The 25,881-nt window shown below is 47.3% G+C and overlaps 1 protein-coding gene across 1 annotated transcript; it reads right to left on the minus strand.

The window, feature by feature from the left end:
- Positions 1-1,899: 1,899 nt before the first annotated feature.
- Btv (dynein cytoplasmic heavy chain beethoven) lies at positions 1,900-24,925 on the minus strand. The gene is made up of 45 exons (XM_076807848.1): positions 24,392-24,925; positions 23,744-24,072; positions 23,408-23,570; positions 23,100-23,281; positions 22,921-23,033; positions 22,432-22,677; positions 22,111-22,331; positions 21,642-22,040; positions 21,292-21,533; positions 20,473-20,796; positions 19,177-19,243; positions 18,757-19,093; positions 17,888-18,624; positions 17,623-17,785; positions 17,321-17,540; positions 17,124-17,250; positions 16,629-16,952; positions 16,265-16,546; positions 15,912-16,155; positions 15,168-15,675; positions 14,632-15,024; positions 13,409-13,588; positions 12,798-13,163; positions 12,575-12,693; positions 11,938-12,248; positions 11,323-11,471; positions 10,245-10,523; positions 9,874-10,103; positions 9,479-9,607; positions 9,140-9,388; positions 8,563-8,996; positions 7,926-8,060; positions 7,633-7,862; positions 7,176-7,385; positions 6,772-7,060; positions 6,179-6,688; positions 5,727-5,986; positions 5,445-5,639; positions 5,129-5,360; positions 4,903-5,056; positions 4,589-4,808; positions 3,371-4,107; positions 3,006-3,250; positions 2,628-2,922; positions 1,900-2,447 (listed from the first exon to the last, which is right to left on the minus strand). The coding sequence occupies exons 1-45, from the start codon at positions 24,626-24,628 to the stop codon at positions 2,152-2,154; spliced, it is 12,312 nt and encodes a 4,103-aa protein (XP_076663963.1). The 5' UTR covers positions 24,629-24,925; the 3' UTR covers positions 1,900-2,151.
- Between the last annotated feature and the right edge of the window lie 956 nt (positions 24,926-25,881).

Genomic DNA, 25,881 nt, shown 5'->3' on the forward strand with positions numbered 1-25,881 from the left:
AAAAATTATAAAAAAAATAATTTATAAAAAAAAATTTATAATTTTTTTTTTAACGTGGAGACATCTTCAAAATGCACCCCGACGCCTCCGGAAGGGAATCTTCCGCGGGCGCCAGGGTAGTGTGGGATTTTTCCCACTAAAACCCCGCGGCCAATATGAAATTTTTAATAATTTCCATGTAATTATCTCTATTATTAAGGCTTATTGGCTGAAACGCTCGGACACCCATTTACTCATTTTCGACATAGATCCATCGTGCCAAGGCTCATAAAAATCGGTGTCTACCACATGGTGTCCTCCCATTGTCAGCATCGGGAACTTCGCTTTGAAGAATATCACGTTGATAGTTTTTGAAAAGCATAGACAGTATTGTTCAAGAGCCTCCGAATGTTTACTTGGAAAATAAAGCAAGCTCGAAGTTCACTTTCAACGGCAGAAGCGATCGCTCAGAAAGGCCTGGTGATTTTTCAAAACCCTTGCGCCATTCTCGTGAAAATGCAGCTACATGAACCACGTCGTTTACCTCCTCCATCCCTTCATCCTTAAGTAAGCCCACACAGCCAGCATTCTCTGCCCTTTTGGTGGTATAAAAAGCTCAGAGCGAAATGCGCCTTACCTTCACCTCATTTGCTCGTTCTTTTCACTTATTTCCCCAGCCCCATTTTAGCTGCAGGAGCCATACAACCAGCCCCAAGGTTTCCATTCACAATATCCCCGTCGATCAAGGCGCGTCTTGCGTAATTGCACGGAATAAGAGTATCAGCGTCAGCGTTCAGTGAATTACAGTGTCCATAGAAAGGGGCTGCGAGCTGCAGACTTATTCCTAGCGACGGCGATCATTATCTTTCGCGTTTCGTTCCTTTGTGAGACGGGGATAACGAGCGCGAGACGAGCGAGCAGCCGAGACAATGCGAGTTCCCAGTCTTGCGAGAGCAATGGGAGGATAATGAAGATCGATTCCCTGGTATTCCCTGGTGATCCCCGGCTCGAGATACCGCGACGAGGAGTCGACGGAGAGCGGGAGGGTTAATTAACAATCCGTCGATACGGATGTCCTGGAGGAGACCCTTTTCATTGCAACATTCCGTTGGCTATCGATTCTACCATTATCTCCGTACAAAATACGAATCTCTCGGAGCCAAATGTGGGGGCTATTTTATTCTTACTTCTCCTTTCAGCGTTAACGGGCCCGTACCTTGTAATTGGAACTGTTTAACCAGGCATTGTATTTTTAACGAGGTCTGAAAAGTTTGAAGTTTATGGTTAATGCTCGGGATGCTCGTGTAGTATAGAGACTTCGTTATCGAGCCTCCGCAATTGGGTTCGTTAATTGATACGTAATTTTATTGTAAGCCCGAAGTAGCTAATAACGGGTTCTCGAAGCTTACGGTTGTATTAAACGAATGAGAATTCTGCGAGGAAAGGAGAGAGACGGGGCCGTCCGTTCTGAACTTTCCGCCACAACGGGAACTTGGAAACTACTTTTCGAGCAGGGAGGAATTAAACTCGTCTCGGAACTTTGCTTCGCCTATCGAAACCTCCTCGAAGACTTACTGGCCAACTTCTCCGCCTGAAATCGTATCGCTGTGATGGTTACTGCGAAACTTTCCTCGACCCTTTTCTCCATTCTACCCTGTAATTGATCCTATCGCTCTGCTCTCATTTCAGATAGAAGGATTATGTACTTTCTATGACGGTGCACGATGGCGCTGAAGGGAACCAAGTGACTGAGATAAATCGTAAGGCCGTGATAACGAGCGTGGGCTCGTTATCTTCCTTCCCCCTTTTATGCAAATTAAACGCAACAAGTTACGTTCATTAATCGGCCCATGTTTATAAACCATGAAAAGTTTAAGAGTCGTTTGTAAAAAGTCATGCTGAATAATTTCACGAGAAAGAAAAAGTGAAGTCGCGAATTGAAGTTTATTTCTTCAATTCTCGTGCAATTTCTTGCACAAAATTATTTATAACAGACATGTGGAATTAGCAGTTTCAACTTGTATTTGGTGTATGCTGAAGAATCACAGTACCGGATAACACGAATGATAATGTACGTTCAGTAGTGTAACAAATTAATTTATAGCTGAATAACGAAACATCCTCGTTTCTTTTTTTGTGTCTTTGTTGAAATATTGATATTTCAAGTAAAGGCTAAGTGAATTTCAGGTGAAAAGCAACACCTCGACGCAGCCAGTTGCCATGGTCTTGTTTAGAGCATCCAACTGGAAGCGAGCAGATCAACACGTCTCTCTGCGGACTCGAGTACACTGGAATGTTTAGCGTCTCTTCCGAATCGTTGCTTCGCAGAGAATCGCCCAATAAATTGCTCGTTAAATTGTCCTCGGTGTCGTCGTCGGGTAAGAACGCAATTTGACAGCTCGGTGCAGCTGCAACGGACGCTGCGTTCGCATCCACGTCCCTCAAAGTACCATTCTCTATCAACGCACCTGCGTTTCCAATATGCGACATTGTTTATTGCAACAAACGATCTTAGATGCATTTCATTCTCAATATTTGCTCTCTAATCAAGTAACATTAGTGCAGCAAACGAAGCAATTAGCGCTTCGGAGTCAATTTAACGGCAACCAGATTTATGGCACTGTAAAAGGATTAAGGAGTGTAATTACCTGATATTAAAAGACCTTCGATGATCACTGATAACTTCCACTCCTCGTTCCTCCGATTCTCTCGCCAATTCACGCGAAGTCGAAGGTTCTCCAAAGGTTGCCTCGTCTCCCTCGCAGTGTGCTGTTTCAATACAGTCAGGAATGCGCGCGGCCTGACCAATCTGGAGATATCAACTATGGACGAAGAAATCGACAGCATGGACTGCAGAGTTTGATATCTGGACAGCAGTCCCTTAACGAAAGGCAGAACCTCTTTGGGTCCGAATTCCCACTGCTCCATCCAGTGTTTTGGAGTCTGTCAATTAACGACAAATCATTCCCGCAACGTCCACACTTATCGCAATGATCGTTTCGATAAGTTAAAGGATTCACTCCCACCTTGGAGTCTTCGAAACATATCGTATCGCTCTCCATTCGAACAACGTTTAGAGTCTTTCTGGTTAAATCCATCTCATCGGCAAAGAAACGTTCCAAAGGATTCTTGCCCCTGCCACTCTCCGCCCTCCCAGCTGACCCGAAAATCGAGCCATTACGATCGATCAGTTCCTTCAGGTCCCTCTGGACCTTCGACTCCAATTTCTTGCTGATCCTATCATCGCCACTCGACACTTTGATCAGAACGCCTACAAACAGTGACCGCAAGCTCGTCACAAACTCCCCACACAATTCACCACTTCAACCCTCGAATCTCTCCAATTCTCTATTTAAATCCACCCAAATCACCCCCACTAACGGCAACGAACCTTTCAGATGCGACAGCGCAGCTTCAGCAGCAGCTCTTTCCCAAGCTCTGTGCGCGTTAGCTGGCAGGCCGAAGCACTCCTTAGGCGAGTCGTTGTCAGGAAGCTGTTCCAGAGCCTTCGCCGCGTTCTCGAACGAGCTATCGGACACCTTGAGCACGCCAGCCAGCTTCCTGCGGCCCTCGAACACGTCTAACGACCAGACATCGCTGACCATCGAGCACAGCGCTCGCATGTCGTAGTCGTCCTGAAGCCGACCCCCGTAAATAGCAACGTCCAGCAACCCTCTCCCAGTCTGCCAGCTCCAATCCTTGTCCTTGCTCTTCTTCAGGCTGGTCTCCTTCACGACTAGCTCGTAAGCGGCTTCCAGATCGGACTCGTTCCACTCGTAGGACCTGATCCAGCCTTGCGGCACGAACTTCCGTCGTTCTTGAAGCGTGGCATGGAGCCAGGACAGCAGGACACTGCCAGGCACGTTGACGGTGTCCTGCCGCTTCTGCTGGAGCTGCTGCAAGGACCTCTTCACGTTCCTTTTCACGCCTTCCGGTGGCTCGTAAGCCAGCTTCAAGCAGAGGCCAGCGAGGCTCGGGTAGAAGCCTAGACACTCCTCCGTGGTCAGCCAGATCCTCGTGGCAGGGTTCTTGTCCACTGTGCACATCGGGGACCTCAGCAGGCTCTCTAGCCGGGGCAACCAGTTCAGAGCGAGGTGCAGGTTGCTTAGGAGAATCCAGCCACCGTTTCTGTTTAACGAGCTTTAGATTAATCTCCTCAGCACGTGATGCTTAAGGTTGACAAGTCTGGATATTCGGTGCTGTGGCATACAGCGGGCAGAATGCTTTGCAAAGTTCGGGATAATGCGCGGTGCACTGTGGGCCAGAAGACGAAGGAAAGTGGCAGAAAGCGAACTTTAAAATTAACCCGAAGGAAACTTATCATATTGGGAGTGGAGAGGACGGAGCCTTCTGTCTTTGGAAGATTTCTCCACGTAAAAAAGGCTCTGCAAAACCCATATCTTATTTATTAAATTTTATAGCAACCGTTATGAATTTTTATATCAGATACTCCATAAGTGACTTGGAAAAGTTTCAGAAAAGTAAGATAAAATGTTGAATTTTGGTCACTTTCACGAGTTACCTGACCCACTGTGCAGTGGAGGTTAATAGGAAGTTTGAAACTCGTATTTTTACATTTTTGCATAACAAAGTTGTATTAGTACATTACCGACAAGTAGTTTCTAGTGCAACCTCAGCCTGAGCAACTTGACCTTGGCCCAAGGAGACCTCCACGAACCCCGTGGCAGACGCAACGTGACTATCGGCTAACGATCTCAGCTCCGAGCCAGGATCTGCTCCGGGTGATAGAAGCAGTAACACAGGATACGCAGTTTCCTTCTCTGCCACGTTCCTCAGCGACCAATTCGGTGGTGCTAAGCCTTTCACGCCTTCGTGACAGTAAATCGTATAAAGACTTCACTTTAGTAGGGTCCAGAGGATAAGACAGGAGTATCGATAGAAATTTCCAAACATCCGAATCACCTAGAACTTCTGCAGCCAGTTTTGAAAGAGCCGTGTGCAAGTAGTCAGGTCGAAGAGTCTTCACCAGCAGAATTTTCTGGAACGTAGTCAAATTACCCTCCGCGTAGATGCTGCTTACGTCGTTCAACCAAGCCGGCTTCATTTTGGTGGCTATCTGAATGGGAACAAGCATTTTCCAAGAACAGAAGTCAGGGTATGGATCGTGTCAATAGGGATTGCATGTTACTTGAGGCAAGGATGACACCAGAGCTCGAACGGAAAGCCGTCGTTCTTCTGGCACCCACTCTGGTACTGTGTACTCGGAATCTTCATCATCGTTCAACACCACCTCACCCAGCAGGAAGTTCCTCTCAATTTCTGGCACCGAGCTGAGAGACAGCGCCAGCTGCAGCGCCAACGGTAACCTGTGCTTCCGATAGACAGCTTTGGAACAATACTGAAGAGTTAAACCTATCAATCTGTGAGCAAGCAGATAAGATTACGCGTTTACAATTAGTGGAAAATGGCAGGGGGTGACGGCTTTTTATGAACATCCAACTGACCGTTTCTCAATCAGCTTATCCTGTTCCCTTTTATCCTGGGACAATATCGAGCTTCTGTAAGCCTCTGCCTCCAAGTAGATGTCAGTGAAAGCTTCCCCTGAGAAGACGTACAGCGGACTCAAAGCCGTTGATGCTTTCACAGTTTTGTACAAGTTGGCCGCAAATTTGGCTAACTTCTCGTGATCCTCCGCTCTCCTGGGAGGGAGGGAATAATTGGGGTTCGGAGATGTTTAGAAAAGGATCTCGATATCGAATGCACTTATAGAGAGAATTCTGCTGCACCTAGTAACGTCCTCGAAGCTTCGTCGACTTTCCTCGAGGGCGAGCGCTATTTCCTTGGCTTTGGACTGAGTGGCCTGCAGCGACGATAATAGTCCACCCTGAGACCCCTCGGACTCTTGAAGGAGATCTTGACCCCTCGCGGTGGCAAGCTGCGCCAATAGATCCAATCTCGCCATGTCTCGTTCGCCAGATAATTTCTCTTCTCGTTCCAGTGCTTCCTTCCTCTGCGTCGCCAGCTCCGGCGTCTCCTTTAACAGAACCTGCCCCGAGGAAGCAATTAATCCCTGCGCCCGGTCTTCCATTCTCTTGCTTCCGAACTGTCACTTCAATTCTACAAATTATCCAGCGCTTTTCCATGAAAGAAGTTATCGATCTCAACGACCGTGAGATGGAAGTATCGAGTAGAAACAGAAGTAACCGAAGAGTTTCGCATTGAATGTAATATCCCTCACCCTCTCGACGAATCTCTCCGCCAAGCTCTTGGTACCAGCCCCGAGGGCAATTCTGAACAGGACCGCGTCAACTTCCTTTGGGAAGCCGTCCAGCTTGTCCCGTCTGGTGGCCAGGAAAAGTTTGAAGCCTTGCGGAGCTGGCAGAGTTCGTTCGCCGAGTCGCAGAGGACGCTGACGTAGCAGTGGTAACAAGACAGATGGGAACTCGACCAGCTCCTCCACCAGCAAGGGTTTGCCAAATCGGACAGCTAGCTCCAAGGTGGTCAGAAATTTGGCATCCTCTGGCTTGGTGACCTCCATCCTGGGCCCGATGTTGCTCTTCAACCATGGCACTGCTACGCCGGATGGGTCCACGAAGATGGGAACCAATGGGCCTCTGAGGGCGCAGGAAGCACCCACTAGACTTCCAGTGTCTGCTGGCAACCCCTGGGCACGCCATTGTAACCTTTCTCTCTCGGTGATCAGTAGATCAATCGCTGATTTCTTCCATTTGTCGTCTCGTCCGGGGTCCTACGTTTTACCATTTAAGCTGGGATTCATTTTGAAGATTCTTTTGAAGATCCTGGTCCAATCATACATTATCACGCACACACCTGATATACCAGCAACGAAGCCGCATTGGCAGCTTCAACGTCTAGCTTCTGCTTTCTCGCTGTCAGCTCCTCCAGCTGTTCCTGCCAGTCACGGTGTTCCGTGTCTAGTTTCTGCAGCAGCGCCCTGGCAGTTGATAGTCTCGCCTCGGTTGCCTCCGCGCGCAACTGCAGCGCAGCTGCGCCTCTGGAATGCTCTGCCAGCTCTTCCTGAAGCTGCGACACGCGACTTTCAACGCTACTGAGGCCAGCTGCCAGCTTGCCAATTTGAGCCTCGGCTGCTGACAGACGCCTGAAGCATTGAGAATTTAGAATTGTTAGAATAATCACTCAGGATTCGTCGGTTCGGTGTACCACGAGATTATGACCACGGATAAGAATTTTCTGGTAGAGGGTTCGCAACGTACTCGGCCAGTAATCGTTGCTCCCTCTCGAGAGGCGCTACTTGCTGAAGGATCTGACCATATTGAAGATTAGCGAGCACCCAGCCAGCCAATGGGGCTGCAGCCACCGAGGCTCTCTTCGCAGTTTTCTCTTCGAAGCTCTCTGGTCGCTCCTTTACCAACTTGGCAACCGCATCCAGGCTGGATGATGTGCTTCTTCTCGCGTCCCACGTCCTAAATCAGAGAACTATGTTGAAGTGGCGGATTCGCGTGGAAGAACACCGATAATCGACGAAAGCCGCGAGAGAGCACGTGGATTTCTATAATTCATTGACACCACTAGCCAAGTGGTACCCTTACACGACTATTAACACCAACGTGTACAAAGAGAGAGAGAGAGAGTGGAATAGAATGGGGATTCTGTCTGTGCTTTTATTCAGTTCAGTGAAGATATTACGAAAGGAGGAACGAAGGTATTTGCCTGATCTCATCTTTGATCCCACGTTTCGCCAGGAATGTCTTCATGCTGTTCCAAGACGTGTCTTTAATACCCATCAGCCGAAGGACACCCTCGAGGACATCTCGAACGGGAGCTGGTGGCGCTCTCAATGAACGAACTTCTGCCAATGCGTCAGCGCTGATGCCAGCTACAGCTTGTGCTGCTTGCTCTACCAAGGGCTCGACCTTTCCCAATTCTCCCTCGATATCGGTCTTAAAAGAATGTAGAATATGTTAGCTACAGATGACGTTCAGAATGATGTTCATCAGTGTTACCTTTCTACGCGCGAGTTCTGCGCTCTCCTGTTCAGTTTCAACCTTCAGCGTGGCCATTTCCCCTCGCTGCCCAGTCGCACCTCTCATCGTGGCTGTTATCTGCTCGAGGGCTGCGTTTGCTCGTCCTTGCTCTGCCTAAAAGATACAATCGCCGGAATTCTTAACTGAAAGTGGTAGCTAGGTTCATAGGCTGAATAAATGAAAAGAACATTTCTAAGGAAATCCGAAGAATAATTGAGGAGTTGAAGTAGTAAACGATGCGAGTGCAGAGAAGTAAATAAATGTTTCTTTTTGTTTATTTTAGTTTCTAGGGCTGTCGTAAAATAGATTTGAAGTCGTAAGTAGCAACGCCCTGGTTAAAAAGAAAATACTGAAAATTTTCACTTCTAGCGCTTACACCATTTACCACTTCGACTCCTCAATTTTTAAGGTGCATTGAATCGATAGATTGGTATGTATGTCAGGTGATCAGGGGATCGTTATAGCAAGAGGTCACGAGATTGATATGCGAAGAGATCAAGAGATGAATAGGAACGTCGACAGCTTGATGACCAGAGAAGATCTGTAGGCAGAAATGTCTAAAATCTTTCACTGGAACCGCAGTGCAAGAAAATCAGCCAGGATCGATGGAGCATACCTCGAGCTCCTGGCGCTGCTTGGAAACTTCGTCCTCCAACTTGGCCACTTGTTCGCCAGCCTCTTTCAATCTGCCTATCCCAGCCTCGAGGCTATTCAGCTTCTGTTCTACCTCCTCGCCCCAGGTCACATACAAGTGCTTCCAGGTGTGCAGCAGGGCGAAGAACCTCGCTGGTGCTTGCTGCTGCCGCGGAGCCTGAAGGTGGGCCTCGACCATCACCTTCAAGCCTGGCGTCGTCTCCTCGAAGTCGTCCACCTCGAGGCTGTTCTGATGGCAGGCTAGCTCGGTCAGGGACCCCTCCCTGGACCACCATTCGCTACCGAGCCCAGGACCGACCAACGGGCAGTGCCTAAGAAGTCCTGAACGCGACAACCAGGTTGATCGTACTTCACCGCTGTCCAAAATCATGGCCACCCGAAGATAGTTCCTTATACCTACACACGCGAATAATTCAAGGGAATGACTAGGATGCTCAAAATGGCGAGATAGTCGAGCCCGCGTGGGTGGAGTATTAATGAAACTCTGTAAAACGTTGACACGCGAAAGCTTGAAATTGAACTGTTAATATCGCACGTACGATAGTAGAGGTATTGTTCCAGCGTGCCCGAGAAATCTTCTCTCCTTGCCACGTCAGCGAGGGGCGCTATTAAACCGTCGAGTTCCTCCGCGGTAAATAGTCCTGGGAGCTCGCCCCTCGACACTATTGCGCTCGCCAAAACAGCCAATCCATTCTCCCTCATATGGTGCTCCTCCAACAACAGCAGCGTCGGCTCCCCGTCGATGCCCGCGGCCTGAACCGCGCTTTTCATCGATCCCCGACCGCGTCCTGGACAAAAATCTACCTTTCCTTTCCGCTGCCATTCGCAAATCCCGATTTCAACGGTCCATCCGTGAAATTAAATAGCGTATTTCGTACCGGGCCCGGAGTCCACCAGTCGATGGGCAGAGAATGCCGCGGCCAGCCTCACGGCGGATTTCCTTCCCGCCCCCGGTCGCCCGATTAAAATGCCGCCCCTCAGATTAGTCCCGAAAGCCCAGCTTAATCCTTCGGGCAAAAAACAAATCGGGAAATTGGGTAGTTTCGGGCCGAACGAATACCGCGCGTGGCACCGTCAGCCGCGAGATCTGCAATTAGCAGCGACTGCGAATTGCCGATTACACGGATTGTCGGGGGGGGGATTACGCGAACTAACGGCGAGCGTAATCTTGTTAAATTTACGGGGAAACATCGGGAGGAACGCGAGGCGAGCGATCGCTGGGATTAAGCTCGTTTCGAAATAACATAAAATTAAGTTAATTAAACGGGCTTACCGGCCACCGTGCGCAACAGGTGAGAGGAAATCGACGCTTGCACAGGATCGCCTTCCCGAGCGCATCTCGCCGCCGCGTTAATTACCTCCTTCCGCCACTGTTCCTCGCCCAACGGCAGCAGCCCGTTACTCCCAGCCTTCCATACGTACACATCGCTCGCAGGAGTTAGCGGCCTCGACGTCTTCGACAGAAGCGTCGACTCCCAACGCGACTGTTCCCTGGACGTCAATCTGACAGAACGAAACTTAATTACAGAAACTGGGTGGATTGAATCTTGCACGCGATATTGCACGTGGTCCGCAAGCTCTCCTACTTTTCCTTTCCATCAGATGTATCTTAGGTTGATTAGCGGTTGAATCGTAGGGCATTACCTAGAATGGAACAACCGTCGTCCAGCATCCAGCAAATGATGCGTGATACTCGATTCGTCCTCCGGAGGAGGGTAATACTTTAAACTGTCGGCCCACAGGATCAGGTCTTTCGGGGTCCAGTCGATGGAGGACCCGTGAGAAGATTTCATTAACTCGAAAGCTTCCAGTATGGCGGGCACCGTTTGTGCGATCCAGGAGCCGATTAGAGTGTGGTCTCCTTTCAAGGAGCTCTTTAAATGTAGTTCTAAGATCGCGACGGTGTCTTTCGGTGTTGGATAGCTGGCGGACGAAGAGCAGTTTTAAGTATTTTATTTAAACCGAAGTAAATTCAGTAGTTAAAGAGCGTAGCGATTGTTTGTTTTTTACAAGGGAAGATCCCGAACCCGGAGATTCAAGAAATTCTGAAACTTTGTGGATATGTAGGGAATTCCGAAAAAAAGTTATGGATGTTTTTATATTTTGTTTGTATAGTCTCTTCAGGCAGCGTACTGAAGAGAGGTAATACAATTTTTGTATGAAAACTATAAATTATTCCTGAAAAAGATTCTTAAAAATGGCTTACTTTTCCGGCCAGCATAGTAGTGTTAGCTACCCTTAAGGTACGTTACAATGGGATCCAAAAGTGATTCGATTGTCGAGAAGCATATTTCCTCAATACAATAAAAGTTGAAATTATATGGAAAAAATATGGATTATGCTGTTTCATAATTATTAAAACATCCAGTTCAGATTTCACGTGAAACCACGAATTTTAGAAAACATTATTAATATTTTTGATTATAACTTTTTTTCTAATTGTTTAAACAATTGATGAAACATTTACCATTTAATAGATCTAATTAAAAGAAGTAACTTTTGTCTTGAAATTTCTTTTCTATATCTTACAGATTGCGAGTTAGAAAATAAAATCGAAAAATAGCCGAATCTTCAGGAGTTAATTTCACCCCCTTAGTGTGATTTTGGGCAGCAAACAAAAATTGAGTTGTAATCAGGAGAAAATTCTCTACATATCCACAAAGTTTCAGAATTTTTTGAATTCTCGGGTTCGGGATCTTCCCTTGTTAGAAAGGACACTAACGATAAATAGTGAGTGGATAAAAGCGCATTTAATCTTGGATGCAGCCTGGTCGTTGCATCGGCTGTGCAGACGATGGTCAGGGGCACTCTGGCGAATTCTAGATCCTCTTCGTGGAATCCTCCTTCTTGAAGCAGCTCTCGTACCAGCTCCTAAATAAATTTCAAAGGACGTATGGAGATCTTGAATTATTTCCAGTCCTCGTATGTAGCTTTTATTTGGCAGAAAGTCTCGATACTGTTACTTGTGTGGCTATTATGTTAATTATTATTATTATTCGCCTTTATTACTTAAAACATACAGAGAAAAACAATACATAAAGACTAGCTAAGTAAAGGGCGAGATTGCAGTAGAATACTGTTAGAAGCCTAACTGTAACTAAATAACTAACATTAAACTAAAACTACAACTAGGGAAGAAAAATAAAAACAGAGAGGATCTAAACATTATTCTGACGCATAGTGCAAAAATATATATATCGTCGAGCTTTACATTTAAAATCAGGAGACGAATTTAGCCCTCGAATATCAGACGGAAGGAAATTAAAATAATGAGCTGAAATATAGACGAAGGAGGATTCAAATGAAATGAGTGCTCAGAGTAGCCACGCAATGGTACCTGCAAGTCCTTGGAAGCTAGATGCAAATCTTCCAGAATCAACACAACCCTCGATCCGCTCCTAGGCTTGTACGTTCTGCCATGAGAGGAGGAGTTCAATTGCACGCAGCTTCTCTTCAATTTCGTCACCAGGTCCTGCGACCCGTAAAGCGACGACCCCTTGACCAAGGTCGAGGGCTCGTTGCTTCTGATCGCAGAGAGTATAACGGATATTAGAGTGCTCTTTCCGCACCCTTCTGGGCCTCTGATCATTATAGGCTGGTTGTCTTTGATCCATGGTAAAACGGAGGACAACGCTCTCTTCATTGCACCTGAACACGTACGCATAAAATTATCCAACTGCTTTTCACATTTGAGGTGCAAATCCACGACGAGACAAAAGCATCGTGTCTCGCACGAAACAATTATTTAATTATTTTATTGTTTCTTAATTATTTTGTCACTAGTTTCGTGGAACTAGGCTCTCTTGAGACAAGTTTCGTCGTATATTTTAAATGATCTCATCTCTCGCGACTATTTCCGTCATTTGCATTTAGTTGCTGAGATTTTCAAAAAATCTCATCGCGTATTCGCACCTTTTAGTGTAACAGTAATTGAAGATAATAGATGATAATAGAATTCAAAGCCACTTTATCACCTGACAGCGAAACAGGACCGTCCTCGGTGTCCGTCGATCGATCGGCATCCCCGATAGTTTCCAATCGATCTGTCTCCTCGTTGTACAGCACAGAGTACGGGTTCTCTTGATTCGGACACCTGTAGTTTCGAATGGCTATAGACTAACGATATTAAGGGAAGTCCTAGTTTAAATAACGGACATCGACTGCAAGCAGGCACTCGACGGGAGTCGAAATCCTCACCAACAATCCGTCGATTGATAAATCATCCTCGCCAAATCCTCTCTAGCAGCTTCATCCCCTATTTGACCGCACAAAGACGCGAGCAAAGCGTAAGAAGCTGAGGTGCGAGTGTGGGCGCCCTTTAAATGGCAGAGCGTCGAGTCGATTAAGCTTATGGCCGAGGAAACGTCCACGTTGATCTTCAAACACTCCTCGACGCAGGGGCAGAGGTGAGAATTCGCGAGTTCCTTCGCTGCCTCTGGAAGTGCTTTCAATCTGGACGCTACCAGTAAGGAGTTTGGAGCCGTTGAGCCCAAATGAACCACCCCTAAACGGGAAACGGTGGCTGGACTCGCTCCAGCGAGTTTATGGGTCTCGAAGATGAACCTGTAGCCACGAGAAGAGATAAGGAGATAGTCGGATACACAGTGACTATGAAATCTCATCCAGTTTGGGGATTAGAGTTAGGGAAATTAATTCCGATATGATAACTGAAAGCAACGTAGGTGCAATTAATTTACAATTAACGTTCTCTTCCATTAACAAATTTCTTTGGGACACAAATAGAGGTAGGCGAAACTAATTAGAAAAGTAATGGACGACTGTTTAAGTTCCGAATGGTGGACGTTTACTTTGTTCGGGAGCCAAGTCTCACGCTGACGCCGTTGGGCAAAGTCAGTAATCGATTGTCGTCTAGAGCGGAGTTTAGAGCTTCAGCCCACTCGGGCTCCACGTCGCCGTTAAGGACGATCCATGTGGTCGATTCTCCTGCCGATGCTACGGCGTTGGATAGCAGACCTTCCTTCCACTCCCTGGTAACCAAACACGACGATTTCCTCGGTATTAAGTTTCAGTGCAGCTACCCGATGGATCTCATCCACTGTGCTTCTACACTAATCACGTCTCTACACTTCAACCCGTATTGCATAATAAGGACGTCGTTAATGAGCCAACAGGAACTGGATCTTGAAGAACTATTACGCGTTCGTACTTAATTAAGGGGAGAAGACCGTATAAATCCGACGAAAAATAGAAAAAAAATAATTTCCAATAAACTGCTTCTGAAACGTTTCAAAAATATATTCTCAAAGTTATAGGCCGAAATTCAACTCTGTTATTACCTATGGCCTAGTGAGTCGACGCGCCTCCGAGCGCCGAGCATACTTAAAACGCATTTTAAACGCGTTTTTCTCGAAACCACGTTTTGGAAATTGGCGCCGGGGATAACGCAAAAACTATTTGACCAATCAACTCCAAATTTGGCACACTTTTGGTTTATAATATTCCTCGGAATATGAACCACAAGGTTTAACCAAAATATTAATTTTAACCACTGTTTTTAAACAAATAAAACGCGAATTTTTGGTGAAAATCAAACCTAATTGTTTGAAGTTTCCCCATTTTTAGAATATGCAATTTTTTTACACCATTTGTGGTTCATATTCTTACAATTGGCACATAAATTGAGAAAAAAATTGATTTGTCTGTTTTACGTAACTACCAGAGACGCTACAACCGGTGCCATTTTGCATCTCGAAAAAAAATCTATTTTAGATACTACTCTATTTCTTTTGTATTTATTATAATTTCACTGTTATAAAAATTTATTTTACTTGTTCTAATGTTAAATGAAGTACCCTTAAAGTTCCGAAAGAATTAGCGCATTGGTATTTTTGCAAAAAATTCCTAAAAATTGATACAAAAATAAGCCGTTTATACGGGTTTCCCCCCCCCCCCTAAGGTATTGACTAAATTGTGAGATTAAAGGCGATTAAAAGACAATTTAATATGGCACAAAGATTCGATCGAATGACAAATGAAATGAACTGGAATAAGAATTCTAAGGACACGGTACCTCGTCTGTGGGACGACGCGACCCAGAAGCCTCGATTTAGGCATGGCGCCAGGGTACACGTGAACCTGAACGACCGTTTCCCCAATTTTCGACAATGCCTCGCAAAGCAACTTCCTGATGGTGGTTTTACCGCTTCCTGGCGGTCCAACGATAGCCACGCCGGTTCTACTTTTCAGCTGGTCGTTCAACTGGACGCATCTGTTTGCCATTTCATTGCCGAGTTCTTGGTCGGTGCATAGCTCCACCAGAACATTCTGCAAATCTTGTCTCTCAATGAAAGTGGACAGTGAAGAGTCTACTTTGGGAAAAACGTCTTCCAGCAGCGAGAGGAAGTTGGTCGTGTCTTCCTCTGTCAGTTTTGGCAAAGTCGACGCCTTGATCGCTGCCACCAGCCTGGAAAATAAAAAGCTACGATCTTGGATCCGTCTCGATGCCTACTTGAGGACAGAGATCTTTCAGAAGAATCACTTGGAGAAATTGTCCACAAACGCTTCGAATTCTCAGCATTGAAAAAAATACAGTTTATTAAAGACAACCTGGTGGACTCGTCCAACTGATTGCTGGCAGGGATGGCGTCGAGGACGGATCTGAGAGCCCTGAGGCCCCAGTCGTAGTGGGGCTGGTTGGACAACAGAATCTCCGCGATGTCGAGCGTTTCCACGAGCTGGTTCGCGAGGGTGGACGCGTCCAGGAATCCAGCACACTCTAGCAATGCCTTGACGATGTCCGATCTGTCTGGATGAGCCATGCCGATCGGCCTGAACAGTCGCGCCAGGGAATCGGGAAGCTTCCGTCGCCCACCGTACTCGATCCCGGCGGGGTTCATGGTGATGAACACGCAGCAATGCTGGTCTAGGTTCACTGTCTGGTCACCTAGTAGGATCTGAGGGGAGCCATCGCGGACTGCTTCCTGGAGGGGTCTAACGAGCATAGCCACTGCGCTCAGTGTCTCTTCTTCCAGGCGATTGAACTCGTCGAAACAACCCCATGCACCTGCTTGGGCGAGGCCGCCGAGGATCCGTCGCATGCTGCCAGCATCCATTCCTGATGTCGGTATATAGCGAAGATTAGAAAATTCAAGGAATTACGAATTTTGAGGAGGAAGGAGTCTGTGGTGGAAATTCTTTGATGAGTGCAAGAACCTGCTACAATTGTGTGAATTACGTGGTGGAGTATATCAATGAAAGTTATGCAGAGGTTATTAATGCGTTAAATATTGGTGAACAGCTGGCGAGGAGCAGTGGAGATCAATTTCAGCCTCGTAGACGTCGGATCGTTACCTTCGTCGCAATTGAAAACTAAAACGAGCCTGCCAAGAATAGCTCCGAGCGCCTTTACGCTCTCGGTTTTTCCAGTTCCAGCCGGTCCAGTTGGGCTGCCACCCAGGCCTAACTTCATGGCCTGCGCGAGTGCCAGGAAGCACCGCTCCGTCAACGGCGTTTGGACCAAGCCTACTGCTGCACCTTGGTACTCGAAGCGGTACGGGAATTCTGCCCCAGCGCAACGCACGACTGGTCCTTTACCCTGAAAAACAAATCATTATGGTGCCAGCAGGTACCCGAAGCAAGCTAGGATAATGCAATTTTATTTTCCTCAATAGGCAACGCATTGAACAATAGAACAAGAATCCTACAGTTCTGTAACTCCTCAGCTGCCTCTGCCAGGTCCAAACGGTGCTCTCCCCCTGAAGAGTGACGCTGAGAAGATTCCTGGCCACTTCGAGATGATGAACGGTGTCCAATAAAAGTCCACGCGCCTTTAAAGCTGTCAGCCTGTCAGCAGTGTCTTCCAAGCCCCTGTACCTCGCCCTTTGCGTCTCCAGATATTCGACGAGGTTCTTCAGACCAGCCTGACCTTCCTTCAAAGCTTTCTCGCAGCGTTCCGTAAATCGAATCCTTTCCGCGAGCAACAGCACCTTAAGAATTTATTGGGACACGTCAGAGGCAGGCGGGACTCCTCGCGAAGCTCAGCAATCTCGGGGAAAGCCTTTATCTTACTTGAGTGGGATAGATCGATGGATCAGGCGCGGCGTCGACCAAGCATTTCTCCAGCTTCTGACGAAGGGCGCTTTTTATTCCCTCCTCGAGATTGCCCAGCCATCGCGGTAATGGGTCTCGGAGGTCGACGGGCTTGGTTAACTGCAGGATCTCGCCTTCTGGCGATACGACGGCCGTCAGACCATTATCGCCCTTTATTATCGATCCCACGCCTTGATACAGTTTCGGTAGATGAGCTTCCAAGCCACGTCCGTTGGCTGACACTAATTCCAGGAGATCCTCGTCGCTTAAGAAGTACAGACGCGGGTAAGACGACCTTTTTTCCTAGAAGCATCCAGGTCCAGGGGGAAATATAAGGTTCCCATTAATCTGAGGTACTGAGGATCTAATGGTTAGGCTCTCCACTTTGCAACTGGAGGGATGTAAGCTGGTACTTATATACTGTTTTGAAATTACAAAGCTATAGATATTCAGACAGCAGAGTCTCTGTGATACCTCCAAGTATTCGTCGAGGCTTCGCTGACACCTATCGAGGTGGTCCTTCAAGTTTGTGAAGGCTGAAAGGGGAAGCCTCCTCAACGAAGACACCCTCGGGTCGCGAGAGACCTCGCCCATGAGATACCTGAACATTCCCCTCGATCACTACACAAAATTTGAAAAGCTGCACTGCAACTGCTCTAACGACTGATCACCTGAATTCCTTGTTTGCTCTGGACCACCTTCCAGTATCGTTCGGCGCAGCGCCTCCTTCGTAGACCGGTTCCAAGTAAACCCACTTCCTCTGGACAGTGCTCAGGGTCTTTATTCTCTCCTCCATCTCCGAGAGTCCTGCTTCGCAGCGAGCAACCCTCGCTGAGAACCTTTCGTAGCCTGCTGCTCCTTTCGCGCCCTCCAGCAGCAGCCTTAGCTCACCTTATCGCGAATCAACGTAATTACTTTGCACGGTACGTTGCAAGAGTGCTTGTTGTTCGTTAGATCGAGACGTAAGGTTCACCTGCCCTTGCCAACAGACTGCCATACTCCTCAACGAGAAGGATGCCGGTATTTCTGCCGTCCTTCGATTGCTGAAGCTGAAAGCGCGCGGATGCCTCCCAGGACTCGAGCTCCATCAGTCCTTGTCGAATGCCGCTTTCCGCCGCCGCTCTTTTCGCTATTTCCTGGACATAAATTGCGCTCTCAGCGTGCACCACCTTGGACAGATTCTCGAGCCATAGCGACTTGGGATTATAATCGAAGGGATTAAGGATCGCAATCATCACCTTTATCTTCTCAGCATTCTCTTGGATGCTGTCCACGGAACGAAGCAAATCACCCAGGGTGATGTCCCTCGCGTCCTTGATACTGTTCAAGTTCAAAAGTAATTTAAATTCGCTCCAATGCTCCTCTGCGATCTCGTCCCCACGCAGAAGCTGCAGCCACTCGATGGCGCCTCTGACCTGTCGCACTTTCCTGCCAACGAATGTGTCCACTTCTGGATTCTCCGTTTTATCAGTCGACTCCTCCTTCGACTGATCCTTTAGTTGGACGCGTATCCTGTTCTCCCAGGAATCTAGCCAATCGTGCAGCCTGGGTAATCTCCTTCTTGCCACTGTCCACTCCTCGTCCTCTTGGTTCCCCAATTCTTCCAGAAACTCAGCCTGGAACCGGCAGTTCGACTCCTCGGCTTCCAGCTGCTGCTCCAACCTCTTCATCGTCTCCTCGTTGTCCTCCAGGATATCCTCGATGCTCAGCTCGATTCTCTGGCAATCGATTTTCAAAGCGTCTAACTGCTCCTTCAGGTTCGTCCACCTTTCCCTCATCGACACGATCCAGTCTAGCGTGAGCATCTCTGGCTTGGAGGACCATTTCGTCTGCCATCTTTCTATCTCGTCTCGCACTGCCACTGCTCTGTGGCGAAGGTTCACCTTGGCGTCCTCAAGTTCCCGAGCTACCACTGTCTTGTGACGCTCCAAACGGTCAGCCAGCTGCTGCCAGGAAGCGTATGCCGCGCTGACACCTGTTTTCAGAAATGTTAAGGTGGCTTCTCATAGTGAAGAGTCTACATTTTGTTGAAAGGGAAAGACCAGTCAGCAAATAGCTGGCGCTAAGGTTCTATGAATCTCTTGTGGTCGAGGGCAATATGAATTACCTTCAAGTTTCTCGCTAGTCCACGCGGCCAACACTTTGGAAAGTCCAATGACAGCCTCCATTTCTTCGCTCATGCCAGACGATTGAGCTTCGATCCGAGCATGTGCTTCGTAAGCTAGTCCAACTTCCTCCACGCTTCTGGGCCTACGTTCCAGCTCCTTGGAGGCAGACGAAAGGAACTCTACGATGGCGACCAACCTCGAAGAAGCCTCCACCCTTAAATCGGAGCACAGACGCTCCCAATAACGACGAGACGCTGATTCTAAGTCGCTCCTGGTCGTCGCTGTGTCCACGCTCACGCACCATACTTTCACTTCGCTTCCTCGCAATTTGCCAACCTAATTATCGAGCAACGATTACAGAGGGTGTACATAGAAGTCGTACCATAGTGTATGTGAAGGATTCTCGCTAGTTCGCTGACCTCTTGCGCCCATTGCTTGGCATCCTTGAACGCTCTCGTCCACTCTTGCGGCGATCGGCCTTTCAGTCTTTTCATTGAACAAGAATTCACTTAGACAGTTTGTACTACGTATCATATGATTCTATAGAGGTAGGCTATAAATATAGATATCTCTGTAGTGTCGAATAAGGTGGAAGATGATGGAAATTGGAGATACGTTCAGTCAGGGGCGAATTTGGGTATAAGCTAAATAAGCTACAAATTTTGGGGAATGGCAAAGAGTGACCCAAAAATAAGGCCTTTTTTAGCCTCTTTTTGGTCCCACGATTTTTGAGCGGAATTTTGTGCCAAATGATACCTTATGATGAGACAGCAATCTCAATAAATTTTCGAGTTGAGGTGACAATTAGTTTTTGAAATATGGGAGGGGAAAGAAGTGAAAATTCGTTAACGCATCAACCCATACGCTTCGATGTACGGACTTTTATGTCAGTTCGATAATTTAAACAATTATTTCCAGGGGTTTTGCTGACAGGTAACAATGGATTTGAACTTAGATTTTCAAAATTCACGAAAAAAAAAATAAAAACAAGAAATATAAATGTCTGTGTAGGGGGGTGCTTTCTTTAATATATCGCCCACCATGTTGATATATATCGGCCAATGTGAATTTTGAAAATCTAAGTTCAAATTCGTTGTTAGCAGTCAGCAAAACCCCTGGAAATAATTGTTAGTTTAATATTATCGGACTGACATAAAAGTCTGTACATCGAAGTATATGTGCTGACGCGTTAACGAATTTTCACTTCTTTGACCTCCCATATCTCAGAAACTAATTGTCACCTCAACTTGAAAATTTCGTGTGATTGATGTCTCATCATAAGGTACCGTTTCGCATGAAATTCAGTTCCAAAATCGCGAGACCAAAAGAGGCTATTTTTTGGATCACTCTTTGGGGGAGCGGCAAACGTAGCGAATTAGCAATACCTCTATGCAAATTGCCATATTGAATTAATTTTGAAATTATTTCAACTCTTTTAAATTAAAATAACTGATGATATTTCTCGGAAAGAGCGGTAGACGGTTGTTAACCTAGGGGCGCCAAATCTCTTGAATTACTTCAGTCGTCATTACATTAATTTCCTTTTTCCTTTTTCTTTGGGGAGTGCCTGAGCTCCTTGGCCCTCTCTGGGCGCGCCACTGCTACATATAAGCAAGTGCCAGAGAAGCACAAGTTTCCGCGTGGTTTCTTAAACTTTTAAGAAACCAGTCCACGATTTCCGAGCAACGCTGCTAGTATAATATCCAAGCTCGTACCGTTCCGCAGCGTCTATTTTCGCCGGCGCGGCCACGTACAGCCATTTCCTCCTGAGCGTTTCCAGCGCAGAGAGAACGATTTCCGCCTGCTTGTAAACACCGCCGAATAGGTAGCCACTCCTTTGAATCAGGTCGCCGAAACGAGCGTCAGCCGCATCCCCAACACCCCTGAAGTTCGCGGGGATCGAGAGGGATCGTCGTATCGACGAGTACAATTTCGCGCGGACCTCCTCGATCAACGGCCTCCATTGCAGGGATCCGTCGCGGAACGTCAGCTCCACTTTAACATCGGGCAGCTTCTTCAACAAAGACGGTAACGCGCCCCTGCAAAGAAAGAAAACCGAGGGGGGGAATCTTCTGTCGCGAATCTGTTCTATGCAAATCGCCTATGAATATGCAAATTGCGCATTAAAAGCGCGAGATGGTTTCAAGGACATCGGGAGTTCATTAGGAATGCATTTCGCGGGGCCCCACGTTTCCCGCGCAGGAGAAGCTGCTTGGAAATATCAATTTTTTTTCCATTATCTCGCTTGCAGTCCACTTTACATTCATTGGCGAGTGCTTCGCGTTTCTTTATAGAGTTTTGAACGAAGCTTCTTTATAAATATTTAAATCCGGAATTCATGTAATGAGCAAGTAGGGGCATAGCACAATGTCTGGCGACGGTAATAAGTATACTGTAAGTAGTGAACGAAAGCCATCAGGATGCGCAAGGTTTTCATAGTTCATGGCATCCACAATGAAACCTGACGAGGTGCAAGCACATAGTGTCATTCACATTCTTTAAAAAACCAGCCCCTGCAGCGCAACTGTGTTCACCTGTAGGCTACACCCAAAGCTTTCAGCAGCTGCCTGTCCCAATGCAGCTTCCACGCTTTCGTGTTCCCATACTCGGCTTCCACGGTGTCGACGATGGTCCTCATGTTCACAAGAGCGTCCTTCCAAGCGTTTTGGTTGCTAATCAGATTGACCGTCTCTCCTTCTAGTAAATTCGCCACCAAGTCTCGCAACGAGCCGTGTTTCGCTGCCAGCTCGGAATTCTGTTGCGCGAACTTTCTCACCTGCGCCAGTGAAGATTGCAATTAAAGGTACCTCGGAGTTGAGCTTGAGGATATTCGAGTGTTGGACAGGAGATGTTTGAACGAGGCATAGGAATCGCAGGAGATTACCAGTTCCTTCAACCTGGCGGTGTAAGTGTCCACCGCCTGGGGGTCAGACCAAACGACACCTTTTTGCTCTTGAACGGCACGTGCCAGCTCCAGCGCCGTCGTGAGCATCAGTGGCCTCTGAGATGGTACCATACGGTCACCAATGGTGTTGTGGAAGGTCGCCACTTGCTGAAGGGCCCTAGCACGACCCGCCAGAGCGCCTGCCCTTTCGACGAGGTCCCTCACTTGTCGAGGAAGTTCCACCCCTTGGCTGGAAAGCGCCCTGGCCTCTCTGATCAGCGTCATCAATCTTGGATCGTACGTCACTCGCATCATGCTGGTGCCAGTTAGCTCCACCACAGCCGAATCGGTACCCAAACTCAGCTCCCTCGTCGCTACGGCGTCCTTCGTCTCTTCCACCTGTCGACCGTACAATATTCCATGCACCAAGTGTAAAGCCATCCGTTATCCGCAAAGATCGGAGAGCTACCCAAGCCTCGACGAAGGTTTCCCGCTTCCTCTCGACATCCTTCAGGGCTGCCGAAACTTTCGACGACACTCCCTGGTATCCAGGAAGATCGGCGAGCAGCTCCTTCCCCAATTTCCTCAAACTCTCCAGCCTCATCTCCGACGACCTCGCCGCTTGAACCTCTTGGAGTATTCGGGGACTGTCTAAAAGGTCTCCCGTGTCTGGCCCAGCCAAGCAACTTTCTTGCGTTTCGGGGGATTAAAGGTGTCGATTTTAATCAGAAATAGATATTCGCAGAGGGAAGAGTGGGATGCAAGCAAGCTTGACACGCATTGAAGTTACCTATGAGATCTCCGTACGCAGAGAGCAGTGCCTCGCGTTCGCCACGCAGGGCCCTCTGCAGACCTTCTCGTTTCAACAGCTCGAGGTAACGTTGGAATTCAGCCAGCAAGGAGTTCGGAGTGGTGGCGTCGGCGATCTGGGATTTCAGTTTCTGCGCGACTCGTTCCTCGGCTGGTAGCAGGCCCTCTTCGACTTTTCTACGGAGGCGATTCCAGTCGACGTTCTTCTCGTCATCGTCGAAAACCACTGGCAAGGGTTACCATGGGCGATTAACAGGTTTCAATAGTCAGTGATGAGAAAGTAAATTCTTAGCAAGTATTTGTGAACAGTTTTCTCAGCGGCTAAGCGTCGATTTCTTTGTCCGTCGTTTGAAGAGACATTTAATATTTGAGTATAGGAATATACTTCTCGCTGAGAATCTACTAGCAGTGTATCTTCAAGACTACCGCTGTCAGGAATAAAGAAGCAAGATCGATGGAAACGAGATACCTTTAACGTCATCGAAGCACTGCATCAAGGTGTCGGTGCCAAGTCCAGATTTCTCATTGGGCGTGAGCAGTCGGGTTAGTTGCCGATACTGGGCACGTAACTCGGCAATCTGCCTAAAGATCGTGGAGATCATTGAATTTTACCGCGAACCAGGAAGAGGAAGTATCTCCAGCTAGTACCTGAGCCGTGTTCCAATTCGAGAGCACCTCGTGGGAATGTAACTCGGGCCCTTCCAAGGGTGAAGGGAGTGATGGGGCCAGAAAAGGGTTGTGAACTTCTCCGACATGTTGGACCATTTTTCGCAAATATCCGCGCCAATGGAAATCGCTTCAACCTTCACTCGATCGTCAGAAGCACGGATCTATATTGTCAAAGCGAACGTTTTCTTTAGCGAACGAGTTTTGGAGCCTTGTAATCTACTAAACGCTAAATCGACGAAACTGAAATTGATAGGTGCAGCTGTCACTGGGATCCTACAATCTGTTACCTCGTCTATTATATTTCTCACAAGGGACACCACTTCGTCGCCGATGATATCCAGGAAGGATTTCATGCGCTCTTCGGGGTACACTGCCTCCCCTAATTTCCATAAATCGTCTACGTAACCGGATACTGCCTCCACAGCATCCTCCACTCCGATTAGACCATCTCTGCGGCAATAAAAATCGTTCAAAATTGAATTACAATAATGCCTACAAATCAATAGCGAGGCACGTTCAATAGGCGATAACTGCTTTAGAAACAAGTGGTGCGTATGGATGAAAGCTGCCACGAATCGAGTGCTGGGTTAATTGGAATCTGTTTAACGCGATCTTTACGGCACCTAGCCACTGCTGCGCTCTCCAGCTCGGCCCTGATGCTCGTCAATGTTTTCACAGCCTCCCCGCAGATCGTTTTGTCTTGTGAGCGCTTCGCTTCCTCCCATCTCTTCCTCCAGTGGTCCTCCTCCTCGAGGACGGAGGTCGTGGCCTGTGAACCAAGAAGATTCTCCTCCAACTTCTTCAAGCACGACGGGCTGAGGCTGGAGGTTCGCAGAGTCGGTGCCCATACTTGACGAAGTGCCTCGATCAGGGTCGAACCTTTGCCGCTGCCAGTCGTAGTCACGTGAACTAGGTCGTGGAAATTCTTCTCCGTGACTGGTGAATCTGTTACCTATGTCAAACGCCCCGTTAGCAATATGTCGAAGAAAATAGTGGATATCTAATTTGCAGGAATGAAAAGAGCAACTGGGGAACAGAATCTCCAGCATTCCAACCAGTGAAGATCAAAGATATCACGCGTTACGTATTAATATTCGCTACTGATAAAACAGATGCGCCGAGCCAGCGCCAGTAACTTTCTGGCAAATATACCAATTACGATTCACCTAATGATCACTAATTAGTTATCGCCAGTTCCCCCACCTGCTACCAACACCCTAACCCAGATCAACTCCCTCCTACTCCACCTTCACCATCAACTTCCATTCTACCTTGAAGAAGACCAAGGTGTTCCTGCCAATTGTCAACTCGTTGCTCAGTTTCAACCGTGCTTCATGACCACCGGTGTCGGCAGGTTGCGCGCAGAGCGTTCTGCACGCGGCTCCGTCCAAGAAATTTTCCAGCACCGATTCTCCGTCAGCGATGGTCTCGTCATCTCTCAAAGGCACGCCGAAGAAGTGGCCAGCGGTAGCCACTATCAGCGACCTCCTTTTATCAACCACCACCATTATTCTCGCTGAAGTAGTCTATTTCCTCGCGCAGAGAATTCAGTGTCGGTCAGACGAGTGCATCGCAGAGCTGCACCGTGGAACGACGACGAAAAGGTCGCCCTTGTCGCGTGTAGTGATCGTTGAAGTTGTCATGACGACTCCCGGTCAACACAGCCCAGTTGTCAGCTGGCTCACGTGCTGGCAGTATCGTAGCTGTAAGTGGTTCTTGGCAGGTGGACGAACCAGCAGGGCTACCTTACAAGCTCGTCAAATATAGATAGAGCTGAGAAAAGATCGCACTGTGAATATTGAGTTGCGAGGGAAGTTCGCGGCGTTTCTGACGGCTGGTAAACCGATACGACCGAGGAACTTTTCGTGCTTTTCCTTTCAAATTAAGCTGAAAGTTCCTGAGCATTATGTGAGAAAAAAGCATGAAAACTTCTCGAACTTCTTCGAGACGCTGCGAACTTTCCGAACAACCCAATATTAGCCTCCTGATGCGTACGTCGATTAAGTATTGGTTCAGGTGTATGTTTACAAGCTCGAGTAGCTAATGTATTGAGGATCTGACAGTACGGGATTAATCGATTACAAGTACTTAGCTGATTTTGGTTTGCATAACTGGTTTCTATTTAGTTATGAAGTGCATTACTTAGTACAGACGAGCTCTTCATCTACTCTGTTCTCTATGTTTTTTATTCGCGAATATAGGAAGAACCCAATTAAATTAGACTATTGCGTGCCTCTGGAAGCATGCAAGATGACCGTTCACGATTACCAGCAGTTGCAACCGTATTGAAGAATATTGTAACTAGAGGATAGCAGTGCGTCAGTGGAAAGATATGTAAGAAAAAAAGGACAGGCTGATGAATCGACGTCTGACTCAGTTTACTGTACGCGTCTACACATCTGCCATTGAACTACATTGTTTTTAAACGGAATCGTTTATAATACAATTTTTTAAACGATTTTATTCAGCTTCGATCGTCTGTTTGTATGTTTGTATGTTTGTATGTGTGGTTCAAATCTAGCAACTCAAATTTAACCCACTTCCAACTATCCAATTGTCTTGAAACTTTGCAGGCGTTCGTAGTATATCATCATCGAAATTGTACTACAAGAAAAGAATTATTTTTTAGTGACTATAGCACTGCAACGATTAAGCAAACTGTTAAACTGTATACAGCAATAAAAGATATTTGTAAAGAAGTCGTGAAATGTAAATCCACAAACACTAAAAGCTAGAAAAAAAAAAATTATGTTAAACGATT

Source organism: Andrena cerasifolii, chromosome 3 (genome assembly GCF_050908995.1).
Source record: "Andrena cerasifolii isolate SP2316 chromosome 3, iyAndCera1_principal, whole genome shotgun sequence".
Classification (NCBI taxonomy): Eukaryota; Metazoa; Arthropoda; class Insecta; order Hymenoptera; family Andrenidae; genus Andrena; species Andrena cerasifolii.